Below are 21,052 nucleotides of genomic sequence, written 5' to 3'. Positions count from 1 at the left end.
GTTAGTTTTAGAAAGAGACTTCGAGACCAGCATATGAACTTACTCTGTATTGTTTATGGAGAAGAAAGAGTCTATATAAAACTCCATAGCAACAACTACAAAGAGATTATTCTATTATTGTGGCACTTGGCATATTCATCAAGCATCATTTCTTTACAATTTCTGACTGTTGACACAATGGTTTTTGTCGTTTTTATGCCTCCGCCACGAAGTGGTGCCGGAGGCATTATGTTTTCGGGTTGTCCGTCCGTCCGTCCTTCCGTCCGTCCGTCTGTCCGTAATGAATTTTGTGGACAGGGTAACTATCAAAACCTTTTGAGGTATCCTAATGAAACTTGGCATGTATGTGTATTGGGGGGTGAAGTTGTGCCTACAGCTGTATCAACTTTTGGGTGCACATGCTCAAGGTCAAATACATAAAATTTCACTCTTTCCACCATATCTATGCAATACCTGAAGATATTTTCTTGAAACTTAGTGTATACATATATTACCCAATTAAGATTCTCTGGTGAAAGTTTGGGTCATGAGGTCAAAGGTCAAAAGGTCAAGTAATAATATTAAAACTTCACCTTTTTTCTCTGTACCTTGGAAATTGTTCAAGGTATCTTCATGGAACATAGTATATATACATGAACTGACTAGCAGTGATTATCTAGAGAATTTAGGGTTCATGGGGTCAAAGGTCAGGGGTCAAAGGTCAAGGGCAACACTTAAAAATTTTACTATTTCCGTCATGTTTATGCAATGCCAGCAAGATTTTTTTTTTTTTCCACACTTGGTGTATGCATGTATAACCTAATAGAAATTCTCTGGAAAGTTTTTTTTTTTTCGTTTTTGTTTTTGCCTCAAAGGTCAAAAGGTCAAAGATTAAGTGAAAGTGCTGAATTAAGTTTTTCCTCCATATCTCGGAAGTGGCTCAAGTCATCTTGAAACGTACTACATATTTATGCATGTTTTGCCTGACAGTGATTATATTATGAATTTTAGGGTCAAAGGCCAAATGAAAATGGTAACAATTTACTATTCAATACAGAAATTGCACTTTTTCTCCATACCTTAAAAATTACTCAATGCATAAATGTATGAATGGGTTAAAGTCAAGGTAAAGTCCTTAAATCCCAAATGCATGCTCTCCTATTCATTCAATTAAACCTAGGTCAAGGAAGGTAAACATTCCAACACATTTGTGACAAACTTGTCATTTTAGCATCTTGCCAATTTTGTGAAAATGTAATCACACATTGTCCACATGTACTATTTAGACCTATTAGGAGAATCATGCATTATGACGGAGGCATATCAGTCGCCTTAGCGACATTTCTAGTTATTTTATGTTTTCAGAAGATTTAGACTAGAAGGATTAGTCCTTTAGAAAACACTGACAATTTAAAATCACCAGTATTCACCCAAACACATATTTTTCAAGGTGTTGAGATTTTACCCTGTACATTTTTATATGTGGGTTTTGTCATGCAAAGCTACAAATATTATATCAAATCACAACTGAAGTAATGTCATATGCAAACAAGGCTAGTCACTACTTTGAGCTTCAGATAGTTCATTTGATACTGATAAGCATATCAAAGTCCAACAGTCAATGAACACTAAATAATTAGATGAAAATGAGAAAACAAAAGAAATCAGTTAGCTATGCAAACGTTTCACACACCTGCTAAGTCATCAGTGTAACTATCAATTCAGAATAGGATGGCCATTAGAAGCACGTTACAACAGAAGTCTCTGAAGTAGCAATTTGTGTCTCTTAGAGCACTTTTCAGACTGTGTATGTCATTTATAAGTGCAATAAAAAACAAACATGAAGTGCAACATGAGTCACTTGTAATTTTACACAAGTTTATGCAACAGTCATAATGAAATGGGACTCAAAAAAGTGAGAAAATTGTATTAACATTCCCTAAATTTATAAATGTACAATTAGCCATGCTAGACAATGTTGATTGTTTCCTCTCCTCATGACAGGAATTCCGCCATGCAGATGACACTTGCTACCTGGCCCACTGCTATCCATTCACCTTTACTGACCTCTGCCAGCATCTAGACCAACTCATGAAAGAGCCAGAACGTAGGAAGACGATGAGGAGGGAGGTGTTGTGTGAGACTCGTGCTGGTAACAGCTGCTTCCTACTCACTGTCACTAACTTTCATGGTAAGCTCAGCTCCTTTCTTTCTCCACTACATAGATCTCCTTGTCAGCATCAAGGGTGTTTGATAGATCAAGCAATATCACACCTTCTTATGAATTGAATAATATCAGCTAATGAAAGTAATTGCTGTCATAGCCTACCCAGCGATACTACACACTTATGCAAACTGGTCTGACACCCTCCTGACCTTTGTGCAAGGCATTTGATTCTTTCTGATTTCAAGTTTTTGCATACATTTTCTAATTCAGGTAACAAATGTGTAAGATGTGAGAAATTACCAGTATGAGTTTTACTAGCACTTGATTTTAATGCTTTCGACCAGTGTATTTAAGTTCTTCTGTAATCCAACTGAATTTCAGATATTCTCCTTATTTACACAGTAAGAATGACTTCCTGAAAATTGGTTCTCATTTTAACTTTCCACTTTTTAGATTCACACTTTTCCTCTCCAGGAGGCTTGTTTGACATGATAAATCACTTAGTCTGACTCCATGTAATATGGTAGACATATACATCACTTTGAAGCATCATAGTTGTTAGTGTCCTGAGTTTGCCCAGACTTTTATCACTCGGTGTGCTGGCTTCGGCACTATTTCTAAAATTAGTTTTGGAATGAATGTGGACTATATGTAATTTGATTTAGGAGAATCTAACTTTATTGAGCTTTTGTGACAGGTCTCATTTTATGTATGAGTAGTGTATCCTAGGATTGCCAATGAAATAAGAATTTCTGAGTTGACTTTAAGAAGTGATTTTGATATCATTTACACCTGTGATGAGCTGAGCTTAACCCACTGAGAACAAACTGATTTTACTATTTACATGCATTTTCCATAGGCACCCTCCCGAGTATACTCAGAACTAGTCTTCAACAGGTTAAATGAAGCATGCTAATGCTGACATTGGTCAATCTCAGAATTGTGTTATATAGGTGATGCTGATCAGTGTTTGCTATATATTTCCTGCCAAACCTCTGTAGATCAGCAAGCCAAGAAGGGAGTGGTCGTGACAGCCAGGGTTCATCCAGGAGAAACCAATGCCAGCTGGATGATGAAGGGTCTGCTGGATTTCATCACCAGTTCAGATCCTGTAGCCAAGGTGAGACAACATATACTCATTTCTTTGGTTTGTTTTTTCTTCCCATTATCATCATCTTTTGTCTTTTCTTTTCTTTTTTTTTTTTTTTTTTTTTTTTTTTGGGGGGGGGGGGTATAAGCTCATTGAAATCAGTGATCACAAAGCAAGCCTTAGAGCAAAGCAGCTACCAACTATATACATGTATGTGATTTATGTACTTGACACTATAATTGGTAAGTAGTGTGTGAAGGCAAGGCACAGAAATTATGTGAAGAGTCTTTGTGTTCAAGTTACCTGACATAAAATGTACAAAACATTAGTGTAACCATAGGTCTGTTAGTTCTCATGTGATGATTGCATCATCATCATTGAAAAGGTATCGGTTGCAAGTCAACATCTTGCAGGTTATCTTATGCAGCGTATGATGTAAGAAAGGAATCTTACATTAAACAATTTTCTCTGTTTTTTTTTTACCATAATGGCATTCCTGATATTCATTTTGTATTTCTAATGTTTAGGTGCTAAAATGTAGGTAGAAGACTGAATTTGCAGAAGTCTCCTTTATACAGTGTATCCATGGGGACTTTTCTGATGAAAAGAAGACAGGCTTTAATAGTTTCAACTATATTTTGTATCAAAAGCATTGATGACTTCATGATTTTAATCAATGAGCTGTTGAAAGCGATCAATTTTAAGCAAGTATCTGCTCATAGATGAAGGTATAATCCAGCTTTGCATGAATTTGCATAAATGTCATTCATTCAACAAGTGTCTGTTCCAACTGTTTCTTCGTTTACAGGAGCTAAGAAAGTGCTATATTTTCAAGATCATCCCAATGCTGAATCCAGACGGTGTTATCGTTGGTAACTATCGTTGCTCTCTGGCTGGGCGTGACCTGAACCGGAACTATCGGCACCCAAAGAAGGAGTCCTTCCCCACCATCTGGAACACCAAGCAAATGCTCACAGAGTTCTCCCAAGAGTGTGGGGTGAGACACAGTCTTACTTTACCTAATTTCTTGACTCCACAAACCAATAAGGCCTGAATTTCATGTTAATACTATGTGATTGAGGATGTAATGTTGTAAAAGACATACATTGTGTGGTGTCAAGATATTCTTGTCATATTCCAAGCAGGGTCATAGAAAAACAATCTGTTTGATTGTTTGATTGTGTGACTATTTATCAGTTTGTACAGAGCTGCAGAGTCTCATTAATTCTGCATAATGAACACTGAATAAAACAACAACAACAACAGCAGCAGCAACAACAACAACAACCACACATCCACACCCGCAAAACTGAGCTAGAAGCAGATTTGTCCTACCTTGTGGCTGAGATTAACTCATGAAACACCAATAGGCTGTCATATGAAATTATCTGTTGATATAATTATTCTGACAGTCGTTTGAGTATTTGTGCCATGCCCACTCACTGGTGATAATAGTTAACCTGTTGAGGACTGTTTGATTTTGCTACAATACGCATTTCCAATAGACACTTGCCCGAGTATACTGGGGACTTGTCCTCAACGGGTTAATGAGTGATACTGTAAAACATTATGTTTTAACGGCATGAAATTTTCCCGAATCGGAGCTGACGGCCTTTTTCATGGCATGAAATTTTCGCTAAGTGCCTCTGGCATTCAGTGCATATGTGACCCTGCACCTCAAAACAAACAAAAAGTCGCCAGACATGAATTTTTAGTTAAGTCCATATTCTGAAAGAGCAGACTTTAAGCTTTAAAATGATGTATAACTCAAATCAAAATGGACTCTCCTAACCTATCAAAATATTGGAAAGAAAGCACAAACTCAGGAAAAGTGTGAACTGAGAAAAGAGGCTCTGAAGTACAGTGTCTATTCAAGCGCTTAATCTTTACCAAACCGTGCTGGCTGTGCGATGAATGAGACAAAAAAAAAAAAAAAAAACAGGAAGTAAACCACCAGAGTAACAACAATGAAGGGATTATCAGATTAAATTGAAATTGAGCATGCCTCATTAACACATTCTGTCCATAATTAATGCCAACTTTCAAAGCAGTAGCATTATCCTTTCAAAAGTTATTAGAGTTGAAAGTGAAGAGTGTGGACAAGGTTTTTCAGAAATGAAAAAGGGATACTAAAGACACACCTAATCACACTATTCTGCCAAAAATGTTCGAGATAAACTGCTAAAAAAACACACTTTCCTGCCCGTTTTATGATACCAAATTTTAGCATAATGTACAAGAAGACCCGCTCTTTCAAAAAATATGAAAATGTCAAGTTCGGCTAGGTTGACCCATTTCACTTATTTTCAGTCCTTACGCAAGATCAGTGCGCGCGACTTTATGTTCGTTTTGAGGTGCACGGTCACATGTAGTGTAGACAAGAGCCTTTGTGTGCATTGTAATATCGTTTTGTGTTGTTTTTTTTTGACACAGGAAGTACTTGTGTACTGTGACATGCATGGCCACAGTCGCAAGCACAATGTCTTCATCTATGGATGTGACCCAGAGAGCCAGGAGGTAGATATGGCTGCCTTTCTCTGTCAAAGGTTGTTTCCATGGTTACTCTCTCAAAAGGTAAGTGCTATTCTATGATATTTTTACATAGCATTTTCCCCTGTTTATTGCTGATCTGAGAAAAAGCCTCAATTAAGTTTTTTATCTATTGCTTTATGTCCATCTTCAGATGTCCCACATTCATCTTCTGCAAATTGTTGACATTTTCATCCTCTTTGTTAAAACCCATGGTAAGATTGAGACTGAACTTTAAGAGCATCTGCATTATGAGAAGGGGGAGAAATTACCATCAAGCCATAAATGTTTGTAAGCAAGCAACCAAGGGACCAATGACTTTAATCCTTACAGCACTTTGTTCACCAGTTGGCATGCACCCTGGTGTGCTTTCTGGGCTGGTTGACACAGATGTCTGGACTGTAATTGTTAGTGAATAGAGATTACCTAACCCCATAATCCCTATTGTGTCACCATGGCCTTCTGGTTGGACCAAGGAACATTGCTATGAGTGGGCTACATAACTTTACAAGTAGGTCACAAATGGAGAAAATACTGAATGGTGGTAATAAACATGGCAAGTAAAGTTACGTGCATGGGCAGTTAAAGGGTCATGTCCCCTCTGAATGACTAGACAATCAGGATAAAAGTACCTTGTCTGAGGCACACTGCTGCCCCAAACAGACTGTAACCAGGGACCTGGAAATTTATTGTCTGTGGTGAAGTCCACTGAACCACAACAGCTCATTATGTATTGTTCTCTCTTCAGCTAATTTAACTCTTCATGATTCAGGAAGAGCCTTTTGTGATGACTTCAGAGGAATGAAAATCGTCATCATGGATGTCATTGTCAGTAACAGAACTTGTGAAATATGACCCTGTATCACAACACCAACCAAAAGTTGCCAGACATGGATTTTTAGTTAAGGGCAGATTCTTGAAGAGCAGATTAAAAAAAATGTATAACTCAATTCAAATGGAATCTCCTGACCTATCTAACTAGGAAAGAAAGCACACACTCTGTAAGTGTGTCGTGAGGAAAGAGGCACTGAAGTACAAGGTCTATTCAAGTGCAAAATCTTACGAAGTTGTGCTCTGTGCAATGAAAGGGACAAAAAGCAGGATGTAAAACTCCTAAGCAACAACAATGAGGGATTATCAGATTAAGCTGGAATTGAGCATCCTCTATCAACACATTCTATCCATGACTCACAGCAACATTCAAGGCAGTAGCATACCAGGTAATCCTTTTAAAAGTTACTAGAGTTAAAAGTGAAGAGTGTGTATAGGGCTTTAGGAAATGAAAAGGGGCCTCTTTACAGTCATACCTAATCACACTATTCCTTTAAAAAAAATTGTTCGAGAAAAAACTGCTGAAAACAATTTCTCATTTGTTTTGTGATCAAAACTGTTGAATAATGTAGAAGAAGAATTGCTATTTCAGAAAACATGAAATACTCAAGATTAACTAGGTTGACCCATTTCACGTATTTTGAGTCCTCATGTAAAATCAGGATGTGTCACTTTTTGTTGGTTTTGTGATGCACGATCACAAATAAAACATTATTCAGAATTTTGATTTGTTGATAGGCTTAGATGTAAATCGAGATTTTATTCTGAAATGATGAGGTCAGTCATTATTGATTGACAGCTTCCTAATAAGCTGAATTCTAGACGTGATTTGATATCTTTTCATATCTCTTTGCAGGCACCAGACAAGTTTTCCTTCCGAGGCTGCAAGTTTCGTGTGAAGCGCTGCAAGGAGGCCACTGGGCGTGTTGTCATGTGGCGGCAGATGGGCATTAACAACAGCTTTACGTTAGAGGCAACATTCTGCGGCAGCAAGAACATCACAGTGTAAGCAGTCTCCCAACAATGACTAAAATTCAAGTCCACCCCATGTGCAGAGTAGCTTTAAAAGATGGATTAAAATGGGATAAACAGAGTATTAGAGTCAAAATCAGCCCTAATACACAATATTGTGGGATATTAAAGTTGCACACAAAACAGTGATATTACTAACAACAATTTATTCAACTAGTATGAGGTCTGTGCAAGGCATGGCAAAATTATAAGTAAAGTATGTAAAGGAAGTCATTCAAAGTAAAAGAAAGCACATCACTATGACAAGCAGGGTAGTACCCTGACATGATAAATGGATATCAAGTGTATCAGCTTCTACTACAAGAGAGGTAAGACTACTGTAGCCTTTGTTTGTATGGGGAAAGAAGATGTAGGAGGTAAATCATGAGTTGTATAATAGTTTGTGTACAAACCCATGGGAGGGTTGTGAGGTAATGACTTCATAGCTTCTTCTAGTTTGCTTGTGTGGTTGAAACCAATGCTGCATTCAGGTAAAATCAATCTTCAAAGCAGTTTATTTTGTGTCCATGAATATTTTGCTTTCAATAATAATTGATTGATCACTTATATACATTTTCCATTTTTCATTTGTTATTTCCGTATGCAATCAATGTAAGTTTGATATTATCATTTTTTGAGGTGCTATAATACCAGTTTACTTGTTATAATTACATATTGGATCCATTCTTAGTGAAATTTATACCATGTTATTTGTATGATTTTAGTATTCCTTTTAAGGTAAACTTGAATATGGTGTGGAGAAGCAGATTGCATGATTGACTTTAAACTCAATCCAGATATCATGCCTCCATCAATCCCATTTAGTTTCTTAAATTTAGTTTGCCTCTGTCATAGAGTTAGTTGAAATTCTACATTAATCCATCTGTCAGGTCAGAGGATACAGAAGCATTCTTGAAATGTCCTTCTTTCAGCTCATAAATTATTTTAGATATGAAGTCTTCATGAGGTTGAGAAGATGTTGACCATTGCGATGAATACTATGACGATAGGGGAACAAATTAATCACTTGTCTCGTGAAGAAAATCGTATTGAGGTGTACGACGTTTCGCTCGCTACTGCTGAGCTTCGTTAGGTACAATAAGACACGGTGGTGCGTGCACGCAGGTTATAGCGTGTATGCGGACGTGGTAGTGGGCACACCACTACTGGGGCCGGGTCGGGCAGTGCGCCATCCTGTGTCCGCTGTTTGCTGTGTTCATGCGGACCTAGTTGGCAGCACGCCGCCTCCTGCAGCGGGGCGGGCAGTGCGCCATCCTGTGACCGCTGTTCACAGCGTTCATGCGGACCTAGTTGGCAGCACGCCGTCCCCCGGGATGGGCCGGGTAGTGCGCCATCCTGCGTCCGTTGGTTGCCGTCGCGATTCGGCGGTTTCGATTTGTGCGCTGTGTGTTGGTGAGTGCAAATGCAACGCATCCATGACTCAGGTAACTCAGTGCCGACATCTCTGTTTAGGTTGTCCTTACTGAGTCGTATATGGATGGCTTCCTTCACTCTACGAGTGTACCAGTGTCGCGCTGTGTCCATGCATTTCACGCCTGCCCAGTCCGGTTGGTGCTGGGCATTCCATGCATGTTCCGCTACTGCAGATGCCTCTGTTTTGTAGTTTGTGACGTCTCAGCGGTGTTCAGCTAACCTTTCCCCTGCAGGTCTGCTGGTCTCTCCGATGTAGCTCATCCCACAGTCTCTGCAGGGTATTCGGTAGACTACTCCGTCTTTCCTGAGGGGGGGGGGGGGGGGGGGGGGTACCGGGTCTTTGGCCCGAACCAGAAGATTCCTAATAGTGGCGTCGGCTTTGTAGACGACATGAATGTTGTGTTTCGCCAGCCAGCGTCTGAGAACGGGAGCGATTGACTCCACGTAAGGGAGGACAATCGTGGACTTGTACTCCTCCTTGTTCTGCTCACGTGGACTTTTTGCCACTCGTGCCTTGTCGATGAAACATCTAGGATAGCCACTGGCCAACAATGCTGACCGTAAATGACGTTTCTCAGTTGAGGTGCCAGAGGAATGAATGATGATCTTGTTGGCTTGATCGTAGAGGCATCTGACTACTCCTCGTTTGGCGGAAATAGGGTGGTGTGAGTTGAAGGCCAGATATTGGTCTGTGTGGGTAGGCTTTCTGTATATGGTGGTGCTCAGCTTCTCCCCTGCGCCCCTGTGGACTAGGGTGTCCAGGAAAGCGAGGCTCCCTTTCATTTCATGCTCTGAGGTGAACTTGATAGAAGGCTCCCTCCTTTTCATGAATTGGAGCAGTTCATCAGCGTGTTCCCTGTCGGCGACGATGAAAGTATCATTGACGTACCGCTTCCAGATCCTTGGTGCGGTCTCGGTGGGACACCTATCCAGCGCTTGCTCCTCGAAGGCCTCCATATACATGTTGGCAACTACGGCGGACACAGGACTGCCCATGGCAGTGCCCTCTAACTGTTCAAAGTATCTGTCGTAGTAGAGAAAGTAGGTGGATCTCAGAACGAAGTTGAGAAGCTCCGTGACCTCATCCGGACTGAGGCTGGTTCTAGTTGACAAATCTTTGTCTGCCAAGAGCCATGTGTGTGCGACACTGCAAGTACCTTCAATAGCAACGTCAAATGAAAGCATCAACTCATCAGAGCATATTGTTTGTGTGCTGATGATTTTGCGAAGTCGATGGAATTGTGCACGGTGTGGTGCGTTCATCCCATGAGCGGGGAAAGGATTTGAGCAAGGAATTGGACAGATCATATGCAAATGATCCTATGCATGACACAATAGGGCGGAGCGGGATAGACTGCTTATGGATCTTGGGGAGGCCGTAGATTCTTGGTGGCTGCTTGTGTTTGGGACGCAACCTGTGATAAGTGTTGTCGTCCAAGCTCCCTTTCTTTCGTAGTTGAGTTTTTGGGAGAGGGAGTCGGTGGGGTTCCTCTTGATCTCCCGGTATGAATCCGTGGAGAGGAGGTCCGCCATTTTCCCTTTGTAGTCGCTAGTGTTCATTATCACAGAGGCTCAGCCTTTGTCGGCAGGCAGCACTATGATATCTCGGTCCTTCTTGAGTGCTTCCAGGGCTCTGTGCATCTCCCCGGTGATGTTGGGTTTCGGAGGTTTGGCCTGTTGTAGGACGGTGCTTATGAGGTTACGTGACCAATGGGACATTACCCAATTTTGTTTCAAGACTCCCTTCACACAGAAAACAAAGGACACCTTCTTTCACAAATCAGAGTTATATTGAGAAATGAAAAGATGTGGAGTGAGATATATTGAAATAGAACTTCATGTTTTTCATGTGAAGCCAAGTTCAGACTGCATGTATGGACGTAGTTGTGCTTGACTGGCATGCTTTTATTCTCTTGACACCAGTGAGGCACCAAGGCACTTCAATCTACAAGACTTCCAAGACTTGGGACGACATTTCTGTGAGGCTCTCCTCGTCTACCACCAAGCTCAGGAAAATTCAAGGTGAGTGGTATTGTTTAGTGCTCGTAAGGGTGTCTATTTTTATTACTATTACTTTTACTGTTACTGTTGCTGTTTGTGTTGTCATGGTAAGAATGAGTGTACAAGTGTTTATGTGCAGTGTTAAAGGGACCGTATAGTTTTGGTTGAGACCTAATTTCAGGTTTCTAACATTTCTGGTGAGATAATGCAAAACCTCTTAATATATAAAATATGAAAGAGCATGTAATTCCATGAGAAATTCAACGTTTATTTGATGAAAATTGGTTTTGAAATGGCCGAGATATCCCAAACAGAGCAATTCTAATAAAGTGTGGGACCCACCTTTTACTGCAATCACTTTGTTTTACTTTGTTTTTGTCGAGCCCACCGGAGGTGAGGGGAGACCAAGGGATCGCCTGCGGCGTCCGTCCGTCCGTCGTCTGTCCGTAACGCTATAAAAACTTGAATAACTCTGTACTCTGGGCTTCAATTTGAATCAAACTTGGAGGGAAGAGTGGTCATACAAAGTTTCACCTTTTACCAAGTATGAAGGTCACCTCAAGGTTAAAGGTCACAGGCAGGGGTCAATGAACTTTTAGGGCCCAATGTCAAGTTTTTAGGGCGCATTTCGATTATGGGCCATAACTTTTGATCCATAAGTGTATTTGTGACCAAACTTGGATGGTAGATGTACCTTGGGGAGTTGATGGTCACCACAAGGTCAAAGGTCACAGACGGGGGTCAATGAACTTTTTAGGGCCCAATGTTAAGTTTTTAGGGCGCGTTTTGATTATGGGTCATAACTTTTGATCCGTAAGTCTATTCATGACCAAACTTTGATGGTAGATGTACCTTGGGGAGTTGATGGTCACCACAAGGTCAAAGGTCACAGGCAGGGCTCAATGAACTTTTAGGGCCCAATGTACTGTGCATTTAATTATGACTCCTAACTTTTAATCCGTAGGTCCATTTGTGAACAAAATAAAAAAAAGGTGTTGTACGTTTGTGGGCGAGACACATTACGGCACTTGCCTTGTGGGATGTTTCAGTCATTCCAAACCCGATTTTCATCAAATAAACTTTGAATTCCTCTTAAAATGGTATGCTCTGTACTATTTCATAAGTGTTTTCTTGGTATCTCACAAAAAGTTAAAATCCCAATTCTCATCTCCACCAATACTGTACCATCCCTTTAAGTGTAGATGTACAGTTGATAGTGAGTTTAAAAATGGTGCCAGCAAATGAAGAAAACCATTAGTATCAGCGTTTGTCAAACAAGCATTGATGCTACAATGGTAGTTGTCAGTGAAATATTTTTCAAAATAAGCTGATTTTATATTTATGGTATATAAGTGGTTTTGTTGTTGTCTTTTAAGAGGTGCTTGTTCAGTCATGTTCAGTTTGTCTTCAGTGGTAATGTAATTAATATATTTCATATTAATTTGTATACAGCCTGTTAAAAAAGCGAATTTCTTGCTCAGAACTGTTGTTGCTTCCTTCTTTCAGCCTTCACTCTGAGTTGATCCTTGAGCTGACTAAGGAGATAACTCATCACATTCTTCGCAGCAGAGGTCTTCTCCCTCCTGACATGCCTCTCCCAGACTTGACAACCCAGGGACTTGGTAGGTCCAGGGTACCAGTACTGCAGAAATCCCAAATGTCCAGAGGACATAGGCATTAACAAGATGTTATTAAAATGACAAAAATATGCACATATTTCATTTGAATACCAGACAACAACAAAAAAAAAATGAATTTTGCAGTTTCTTTTGTGGAACTATTGTGGATTTGTTAGTTCTGGCAGAAGAGGACTACAAACTCAAAGAACTTCTCAGAATTTCACAGTTTCAAAGATGTCCAGCAGTTTGCTGATTCAATCACAATGTGTAAGGCAAGTGTGGTTTTGAACACTAAGACAATATTTGCTTTAATGTGTTTTTTCAAATGAGTATACTTATTCCCAGAGATTGATGAAATTGAAGGTACAAATTTGTACCACAGAAGTACCACAGGAGTACCACAGGGATACCACAGAAGTATCACATGCTTTACATCATGTACATGATAAAATAGATTCAACTTTGTACCAACAGATGACAAGCTTGCAGCCCCAACCATCAGCAGGCATAGTGACAAGGAGTGGGCGGGACTTGACAAGAGGACCAGGTCCAAGCTGGCAGCGTTAAAGATGATTGACACCCTGAGCTCAGAGACCATCCAGGGTTGTGTTGACCTGCTAGCTGACCTCCATGTGCAGAAGGAATTTGCAGAGTCAGAGTAAGAGATGGTCATCATACGTAGTGCAGATCAGATTGATGGTAGTGCAGTAGCATCACGTGACAGCACTTGATTTATTTGATGCTAGTTTTAATAATGATAATAGTAGACATTTTTAGAGCGCCTTTTCCACTGGATACAAAGCGCTATGAGATGTCATCCCTGGTCTCCACATGAGATAAGATATATACAAATTACCAGGCAGTGACAGTACAAGTCCAGTTTTGACAATCATGTCAGCCTATATTACCAGGATGAAATTGTAGATAGTGCAAATATCTTTGGTTGTAATACTTGAAACATGTGCTGCTTGAAACATTCTACATCATGACTAGGTATGTGGCACAATGATAATGACACCAATCGTTATAGTCCTGTATGCTCTGTAGTGATAAAATGCAAGATAACTGTGATGATGCTGACTGCTTGATTGAGATTTCACTTAATAGCTGAAGTCAAAACACTGATAACAGTTGCTGGCCAGAAGTCTTGCCATGCAGAAGTAGATTTCAATTGTGTGAATTGAGTTTTCGTATTTAGCTTATGACAGTGCAACTGTGAAGCTATAGAACCATTTTTTTTTTTTTTGTGATGGAGGATTCAATCAATGGCTACATCCTGACTCAGTATTGTGATCACATGTGAGGGATTTAGAAAAGAATTAGTGTGATTTTGGGTCAGGATGACAAAAGTAAAGTTGAATGTAACTACATCTACCAAATAACTGCACAACATTTATGATGATGATCCATTATAGACATATATGTAAAAGAAAGCAAAAAGGAGAAGAAAATAATGCATGCAGTTTTGTGTCAGATGGAAAGAATGTTCTAACTCTGCCCTACTGACTGATTTGTGTGATACATAGGACAAGTGACAGTGACAGTGCATCAGAGTCTGAAGTAGCCAAAGATGTCAGTGCTGATGATGACAAGAATCGCAAGAAGAAGAAGAAGAAGAAACCCAGAGGCCGTTTAAAAAGTGATCAGGTGAGTGCTGGATGAAGGGATTGACAATGAATTAACCTCCGTGGTAAATATGTAAGTTTATTGAATGTCCGGATTACTTCCGCAAGGTATAACATGCACCAACCAGAGGTGTTAGTATTAATATCTCTGTACAACTGCTGATATACACTTTCATACACACTGCACTAATGTCATTGTAGATATTTCAACAGTGATTATTTCATCACATCCATTGTCATGCTGTGATCTAATTTTCCAGGGCCCTGTTGCACAAAATTTTCCTTGCAATCAAACTTTTTAAGTAATATCAAACAGAAATATCAAACATAAATTCCATTTCTTTAAAGGTGTTTTGATCAAGTATAAAATCCAGGATAGTCGTGGACAAGCCCAATCCAATAGTTATTTTAACGTGATCGCTCACTCGCGCTAGCACTTCCATGAGGGCAGCGCAGATATCTAGACCAATTTGCTGGTCGTGCTAGCCTTCCGGAAACTTTAGATATATGCTGCAAGAGATTCTTCTACTGTCACTGGACAGTTTATGAATATTGAGTGCAAAGTAAGATTACAATTTTGATGCTTTTTGTATTCACCTGTGACCTTCATCACCCTTTTTTGTGAGAATCCATGTTTCTTAAAGATCTGTACATCAGTGCTAACATCTAGTGGGTGAAATCTGTCTCTGAAGACTCATCCACATTCCAAATTCTTGTTGGAAGCTCCAGACCAGCCAGGTTGGAAAACAAATACTGTAGTCACAATGTCATTCTGATTGATGTCTTATCAAGGGGTCAAATTATACTTGATTTAGGATACTTACATTTGATCTTTATGTTTGAAATCAAGTGTAACTTTTTGATGCAATGGATTTTAAATCAAATGTAAAGTTATGTTTGATTTCTTTGATTTTGCTTTGATTGTGGAAATTTTATGCAATGGGGCCCAGGAATTATTCTAGGTATGTCTGTAATATTTAGACCCTGAATGTGTGTTGTTACTTTACTACTCAACTAGGCTCAACGGGATGCTGAGAATGAAGAGAGAGCCAAGAAGAAGGTACGACAGCCTTTTGTTTTGGGTGTGAAGTGGTCAGATGGGTTTCTTTCCCTTACACTCCAATTCCGCTCTTGAATTGATAATGGCTCCTTGTATATGGCAGTGCTTTATTCTCTTCAAATTGAGATTGTCAGTTTCAGTGTTTGTTTGAGGAAGCAACATCAATTTCTGTTCTCTTTCATATTACAAGTGATTTATTTTACCCTTCATGTTTTGAATTGCATTCTTTCCTCAGTATTGGAAAACTTTTTCTACAAGCTTGTTTTTGAAGTATTTTGGTTGTTATCTTTGTGTAGTTTTACACTTCAATCTGCTGGAAAGCTGTATGTCACGCTCCTTCGCAGCACGGCTTGAGTTTCAGCATAGACTATGTTTCCGCAGTTTAGTGCTTTAGGTTGTCAACTTACCATTGGTCACCTTTCGTGCCATTCAATAGTAATTGTGTGTATATAAAACCATGTTGCATTGTATAGTACCAATATATATTTCATATCACTTTAAGTGTATGAAGTAAGCACTCAAAAAAGAATACACAGGGTAATGTTAATTATCAGTACATTTTACTGGAAATGAAATAATAGTTAACTAATAGTTTACCTTAGCAGACACTTAGCAGATACAAACACTTTGTATTACCTTGTACACACAAGGTTGCTGGTTAACATGCCATAAACTCACTATTTCACTTTCAAAGCAAGAAGAGCATTATCTCCACATAATATGCTTCTTTTGTTCCCAACTGACACAAGTAGAAATGATTACTTGCATTAATCTTATTACTGGCAGTAATTATTTTTCTCCAAGGACTGGTATGGAGAGTTGTAGAATTGCTTGAAATATACAATATGACAAGTAATCTTTATCAAACTATTTGAAACATATGCAGAAAGTAGGTAATATTTACCATATAAGGAAAGTGGTGCGTAGAAAAATATACACTCTCTATGTTGTTGGTATTTACATTGTATAATTTGTATTAAGTCTTGGTGGTTTTGTAAGAGGACCCATTACTCTCAGTTGAGACTGTACTAGATTAATTCAAAGATCTCTACCAGAAGTCTCCTTCATTCAGCAAATGATGGAGACTGCTCACCAGAATTTTCAACATGGATACCGGCTTATTAACCATTCACAGTTAACCCAGGGAAATGATGATACACTAACGATTACTCATTAAATTTGTGATATGGAAATAAGAGAGCAGGTCATATTTTTTTTTTTTTATTGGGGGGGGGGGGGGGGGTTTATAACTTTCTTAGGAAACTTACACCTAAGTGGGTATGAAAATCTTGATATACCGTATTGGAAAGTTGTTTTCTGTGGTGCAAGTGGACACGTGTTGTTACAAGTGAAGACCACAGCACCAATGAATACAAGGACAAAGTTGTGTAAGTCCATGGCAAGAAGTGGTAATTGAAAGATTATTCATATTTATGAACAAACCACACACACACATACTCACACACACTGTAAAAATCACTTTCAAAAAATGTGCAGCAAGGTGATTTGAGAATATAGAATCCATAGTATTCCTTCATTTACTGATGATCTTACTTAAATGCTGTGAGGCTAAGCGAAAATGAGATGGTTTTGTCTCACTGGTTCACAATTACTGCTTGCGGGGCAGCGAGGTGTCCAAAGCCTCGACCGGACACCAGCCACAAAACGGAAGACTGTGCTGAAACTGGTGCCTGTGGAAGAGGTGAAATGTGAAAAGATTAGAGAGGATGTGAGAAGTGGAGAGGAGTGGGTCTCAGAGTCACTAGCTCACCATCCTCAGGGCTGGGGCAGCCCACAGGTGTGTGTTCTACACAGCTCCTCCTACTGCAGTTACTGAAGAGGGTGCACTAAGTTTCAAGGCACCACATTATAACAGTCAAGATCAGTGTTCTACTAGATTTGCTTCCAAAATGTGCATGTAAATGAGCGGCCTGCCTCTTTTATCATATTGAGCAAGCCAAGATTTTCCCCATCAAAAGATACAACAGACATATCTGACAAATTAGAGCTAGACTTGGACTGCTCACCACAATAGAAAAACAAACAAATAAACTTTATAGCAAGAGAAGAGAAAGTCTATTCCAGCAGAAGTCTGTTTTAAGCTTTTACCGAAGTTCATTACATGCATCCAAAAAAATCACTATAATTCACGTATGTGATTCTTTCCTTGAATGATGAGGACTAGACAGACCCTGATTTCATTTATACCTGTCAAAATCTGCAGCAATTGAGGTCTAGGAATCAGTGAACAGTTACAAACTCTGATCGGGGCTCTTCTCCCAACAAGCTGTTTTTGATTTGGGTTTTGTTTCTTTCTTTGTTTTGTACAGCTTGTTAGGTATGTAGCAGTCTGCATCTAGTAGAACACTAATCTTCAGTAGTGATGGTCCATGAGCTAAATAGATGCTGAAAACTCCTACCTGTGTTTGTTTCCTGGTATCTCTCTGTGACACTTGGTGCTGGTGTTTGTTTCCTTCTAATGTTGGGGTTGCTATCAGGCTTCACTTGGCTTTCCTGAGTCTTGGACTATACTTGTCTTCTGTATGCTATGAAGAACATTAAACTTTCAAGTTACCTTTCTGCCTACTCTTCTTTCTTTCTTTCCTTCTTTTTTTTTTTTCTCTCTCTCTCTCTAGAGACTATACTTACTCTGGCTGTTTTGGTAAACTAGAAACCGGGAAGAGGTTGCTGTACTACTTTTTCATCTTCTATTTAATGTTATTTTTTCTTTTGAAAATTTCAATAGACTTGGATTGTGTAATTATAACAAAGCAATCAAACTTTTTTTTTTGTTGAAGAAGTTCTTGTAAAGTGTAGTATTACTTTGTATTGTGAATATTCTGTGTTCACCTAAATAAGAAGTATTACTGACTTGAAAGTGTAAATCTTTGCAAAGATGATATTGATCAGTGGTCAGTGAAAATTTGGGTAAAATCAAATGAGAAAAAGGGTATGCCCTCTTGAATGTTGTAAATTACCTATCACATTGATCTACAGGCATTGCGAGTATCTATCCTGAGTCACATTACCTTGTCCATCATTAAATATTCATAAATTTCTGATGAAAATGCATGGAAGAATTTTCTTTGTGCATAGGTTGTGTGAGAGTTATATGCTTTTAAAATGCAGGGTACAGCTTTAGCAGAATGGGAAAATATTTGATATGATACAGTCTAGACATTTGTTACAGATATATTTCATGAAACTTTTCCTGATATTGATTTCTTTGCATCAAAGCACATAAATTTTTATCATTTTGTGTTGCCAATTTCCTCAACATTTATGGTAGCTTTTCAGTTTATTTGTGTAGCTTTGTTAAACTTGTGTAAAACATTTAAGCAAGAGATTTGTTCTCTTGCTTAATTCAAATTTTCTTTAGATTTTGTCGACAGAATATACAAAGGACATGCATTTGAATGATACAAAACACAGTTATCTTTATGTTCATTTGTATCTGTCAAATATAAAAGGGCACACACACTGATATTCTGGGGAATATGGAGTTTCCCACTCAAAAGACTGTGCATGTAGTGTGTGGGTTCCTTGGAAAGAAAAAAAAAAAAAAAAAAAACTACTAAGATTGCAGAAGAGAAAGGAAGGAAAAAGAAAACAAAATAGAAATAAAAAGGAAGGTGTAAAATGAAGAAGGAAGAAAAGAAAGAAGAAAATAAGTGAGCATTTCATGTCATGAAACAAAATTCTAGTAAATCACTGGTCAAATGAGATGAAATTTTACTGATGAATTACATAACATCTAGATCATCAATGAGATATGATAACAGCAATATTTCAAAGAAAGGATAAAGTAATATACAATAGTTTACAATGTTCTCCTTTCCTTTGAGTGCCTCACTGTAACTGTTTAATGCATAACTGAGAGAAATACTAAAGAGTGATTGTCAATGTCGTTAGTCCTTTTTTAACTTTCGTGATTATTGTTAAGGAGAGAAATAAGGTGAATTGTGTACTGATTGTTTGTATTTGATAACCAAACAAACCTCGATTGACGGCTGACGAACAATAGAAATATTATCTAACATGGTTTATGATTTGCGATAATATCTAATAGAATTTTTTGATTGTATACATTCATGTGAGAAAAGGTAAGGTCAAATATGTTAGCATAGCATGAATTTGTTCAACTATAGATCAAGTTGTTCATAAAAACTTTATCAGGAATATCAGAAGAAATTGCCCCAATTCATATGCAGTTGATGATTATGCAGTATACCATTGTAGATGAATTTTGATGCTCAGCCAAAAGATAATGAAAAGAGTAAAACTTTCCAAAGACCATATATTACAAAATGAATAATACAGATATGAATGTCAATATACTGTATATTTTTGTTTCCTTAAGAAAAAAAACTTTTATCTTTGTCACAAAATTGTAAGGAAAAATTTGGTCTTGAAATAATACTTTTCTTTTAAATGTCACCTACTTTTAAGAACATATTATTTTGCCTTCGTAGCATATTTGTATTAAAAGTGACCATTAAGATTCCACAATGTTGTAGAATTGTTTTCCTAGAAATGTAGGGAAGTCCAAAAGCATTACTACAGTTTGATAGCAAGAATTCATATTTATAGATATGGGCTATAAGCTGCTCACAATAGTTTGTGATGCATGCTCCAACAAAATTCATGAATTTGTAAAGATTCAAGCCAAAGAGTATCATCCCCTGGATATGAACAGAAAGTTTGCAATTTGCTTATACAAAGTATCAACTGTCAGGAATTCAGTTTCAAAAGCTCTGGCTTTGTTTTTTTGTTTGTTTTTTCTTTTTTAAAACTCATATTACACATTGTCCTCTTCACATAACTGACCAAAATGAGTAGATTTTCATAATATTCAAATGTCTTGCAGGGGCTCTAGAGTTGCACAAAATGTTAGAAGGTTTATCTTTCTCATTCGATGTAAAGCAAAATATGTCATTGTATCTTTTCACTCTGTCTATTCTTAGGGTTTGTAGCTAGACATCCTATCATCTTATTCAAAGCTGATATCATTTCTATTCTAGCTCCACACAGCAATAGTACAGGGTCCTTTTGTTTCTTCACTCTCTGAAATGGCTTTTAGTCACTTTAGAAATCGCAAACATCTGTCACAGACTTTTTATGCTGTACAAATCAGACTGAATTCTTGGTATAATGAGGTTGCATGCAATTGCCAAGATTTCTGAGATCTGGGGGGTGTTTCATCAGTTTAGACAGCGCAGCTGACAAGTCGTCAGTCTCTGACAATTTCAGCAAAATCCTTGGTTTTGATTGGCTGAGATGCTCTGGTCACTGACTGTTACTATGGTTATTGTCAGAGACTGACAACTTGTCAGTGCTGACAACTTTCATAAAACGGTACCCAGCATTATACAACCAAATAATTCAAAAGTTTTACTGTTTCCTGGCAGATTCATACATTCAACTTCAAGTCACTTTCCATCCTGTATATATTATATTCATTGTAGTTTATACTACATTGGTAGTAAGTTTGAAACATTTTCAATACAGTATGTGTCTTTAAAAAGCGGATGGGTCCATCCAGGAATGTTCAGTGTGTACTGAAAACTGTCAATAGAATTTCATTTTACATCAATTACAATGAAAAAAAAAAATGATGCAGTGAATGCAGTGGTTTTCAAACTCTTCTTTTTCATTTGCTTTCATTCTAGTTCAGATTTTCATTTTGATTAAATGTTTTTCATTCAT

General features: G+C 38.3%; 1 protein-coding gene across 1 annotated transcript in view; it reads left to right on the top strand.

Annotated features, from left to right (window-relative positions):
• The window catches only part of LOC139714016 (uncharacterized), a 99,865-nt gene that overhangs the window by 61,872 nt on the left and 16,941 nt on the right, over nucleotides 1-21,052 (top strand). The window contains exons 11-20 of the mRNA XM_071625746.1: nucleotides 1,984-2,170; nucleotides 3,148-3,266; nucleotides 4,045-4,233; nucleotides 5,670-5,810; nucleotides 7,453-7,601; nucleotides 10,965-11,063; nucleotides 12,549-12,664; nucleotides 13,136-13,319; nucleotides 14,188-14,308; nucleotides 15,305-15,346. Of these exons, the coding sequence (XP_071481847.1) occupies nucleotides 1,984-2,170; nucleotides 3,148-3,266; nucleotides 4,045-4,233; nucleotides 5,670-5,810; nucleotides 7,453-7,601; nucleotides 10,965-11,063; nucleotides 12,549-12,664; nucleotides 13,136-13,319; nucleotides 14,188-14,308; nucleotides 15,305-15,346 (1,347 nt within the window). The remainder of the gene's footprint in view (nucleotides 1-1,983; nucleotides 2,171-3,147; nucleotides 3,267-4,044; nucleotides 4,234-5,669; nucleotides 5,811-7,452; nucleotides 7,602-10,964; nucleotides 11,064-12,548; nucleotides 12,665-13,135; nucleotides 13,320-14,187; nucleotides 14,309-15,304; nucleotides 15,347-21,052) is intronic.

Source organism: Diadema antillarum, unplaced genomic scaffold, assembly GCF_040938485.1.
Source record: "Diadema antillarum isolate AM-2024a unplaced genomic scaffold, OU_Dant_1.0 scf00000045, whole genome shotgun sequence".
NCBI lineage: Eukaryota > Metazoa > Echinodermata > Echinoidea > Diadematoida > Diadematidae > Diadema > Diadema antillarum.
Note: the sequence above shows the minus strand (reverse complement) of the source record. Positions and strands in the feature narration are given on the sequence as shown.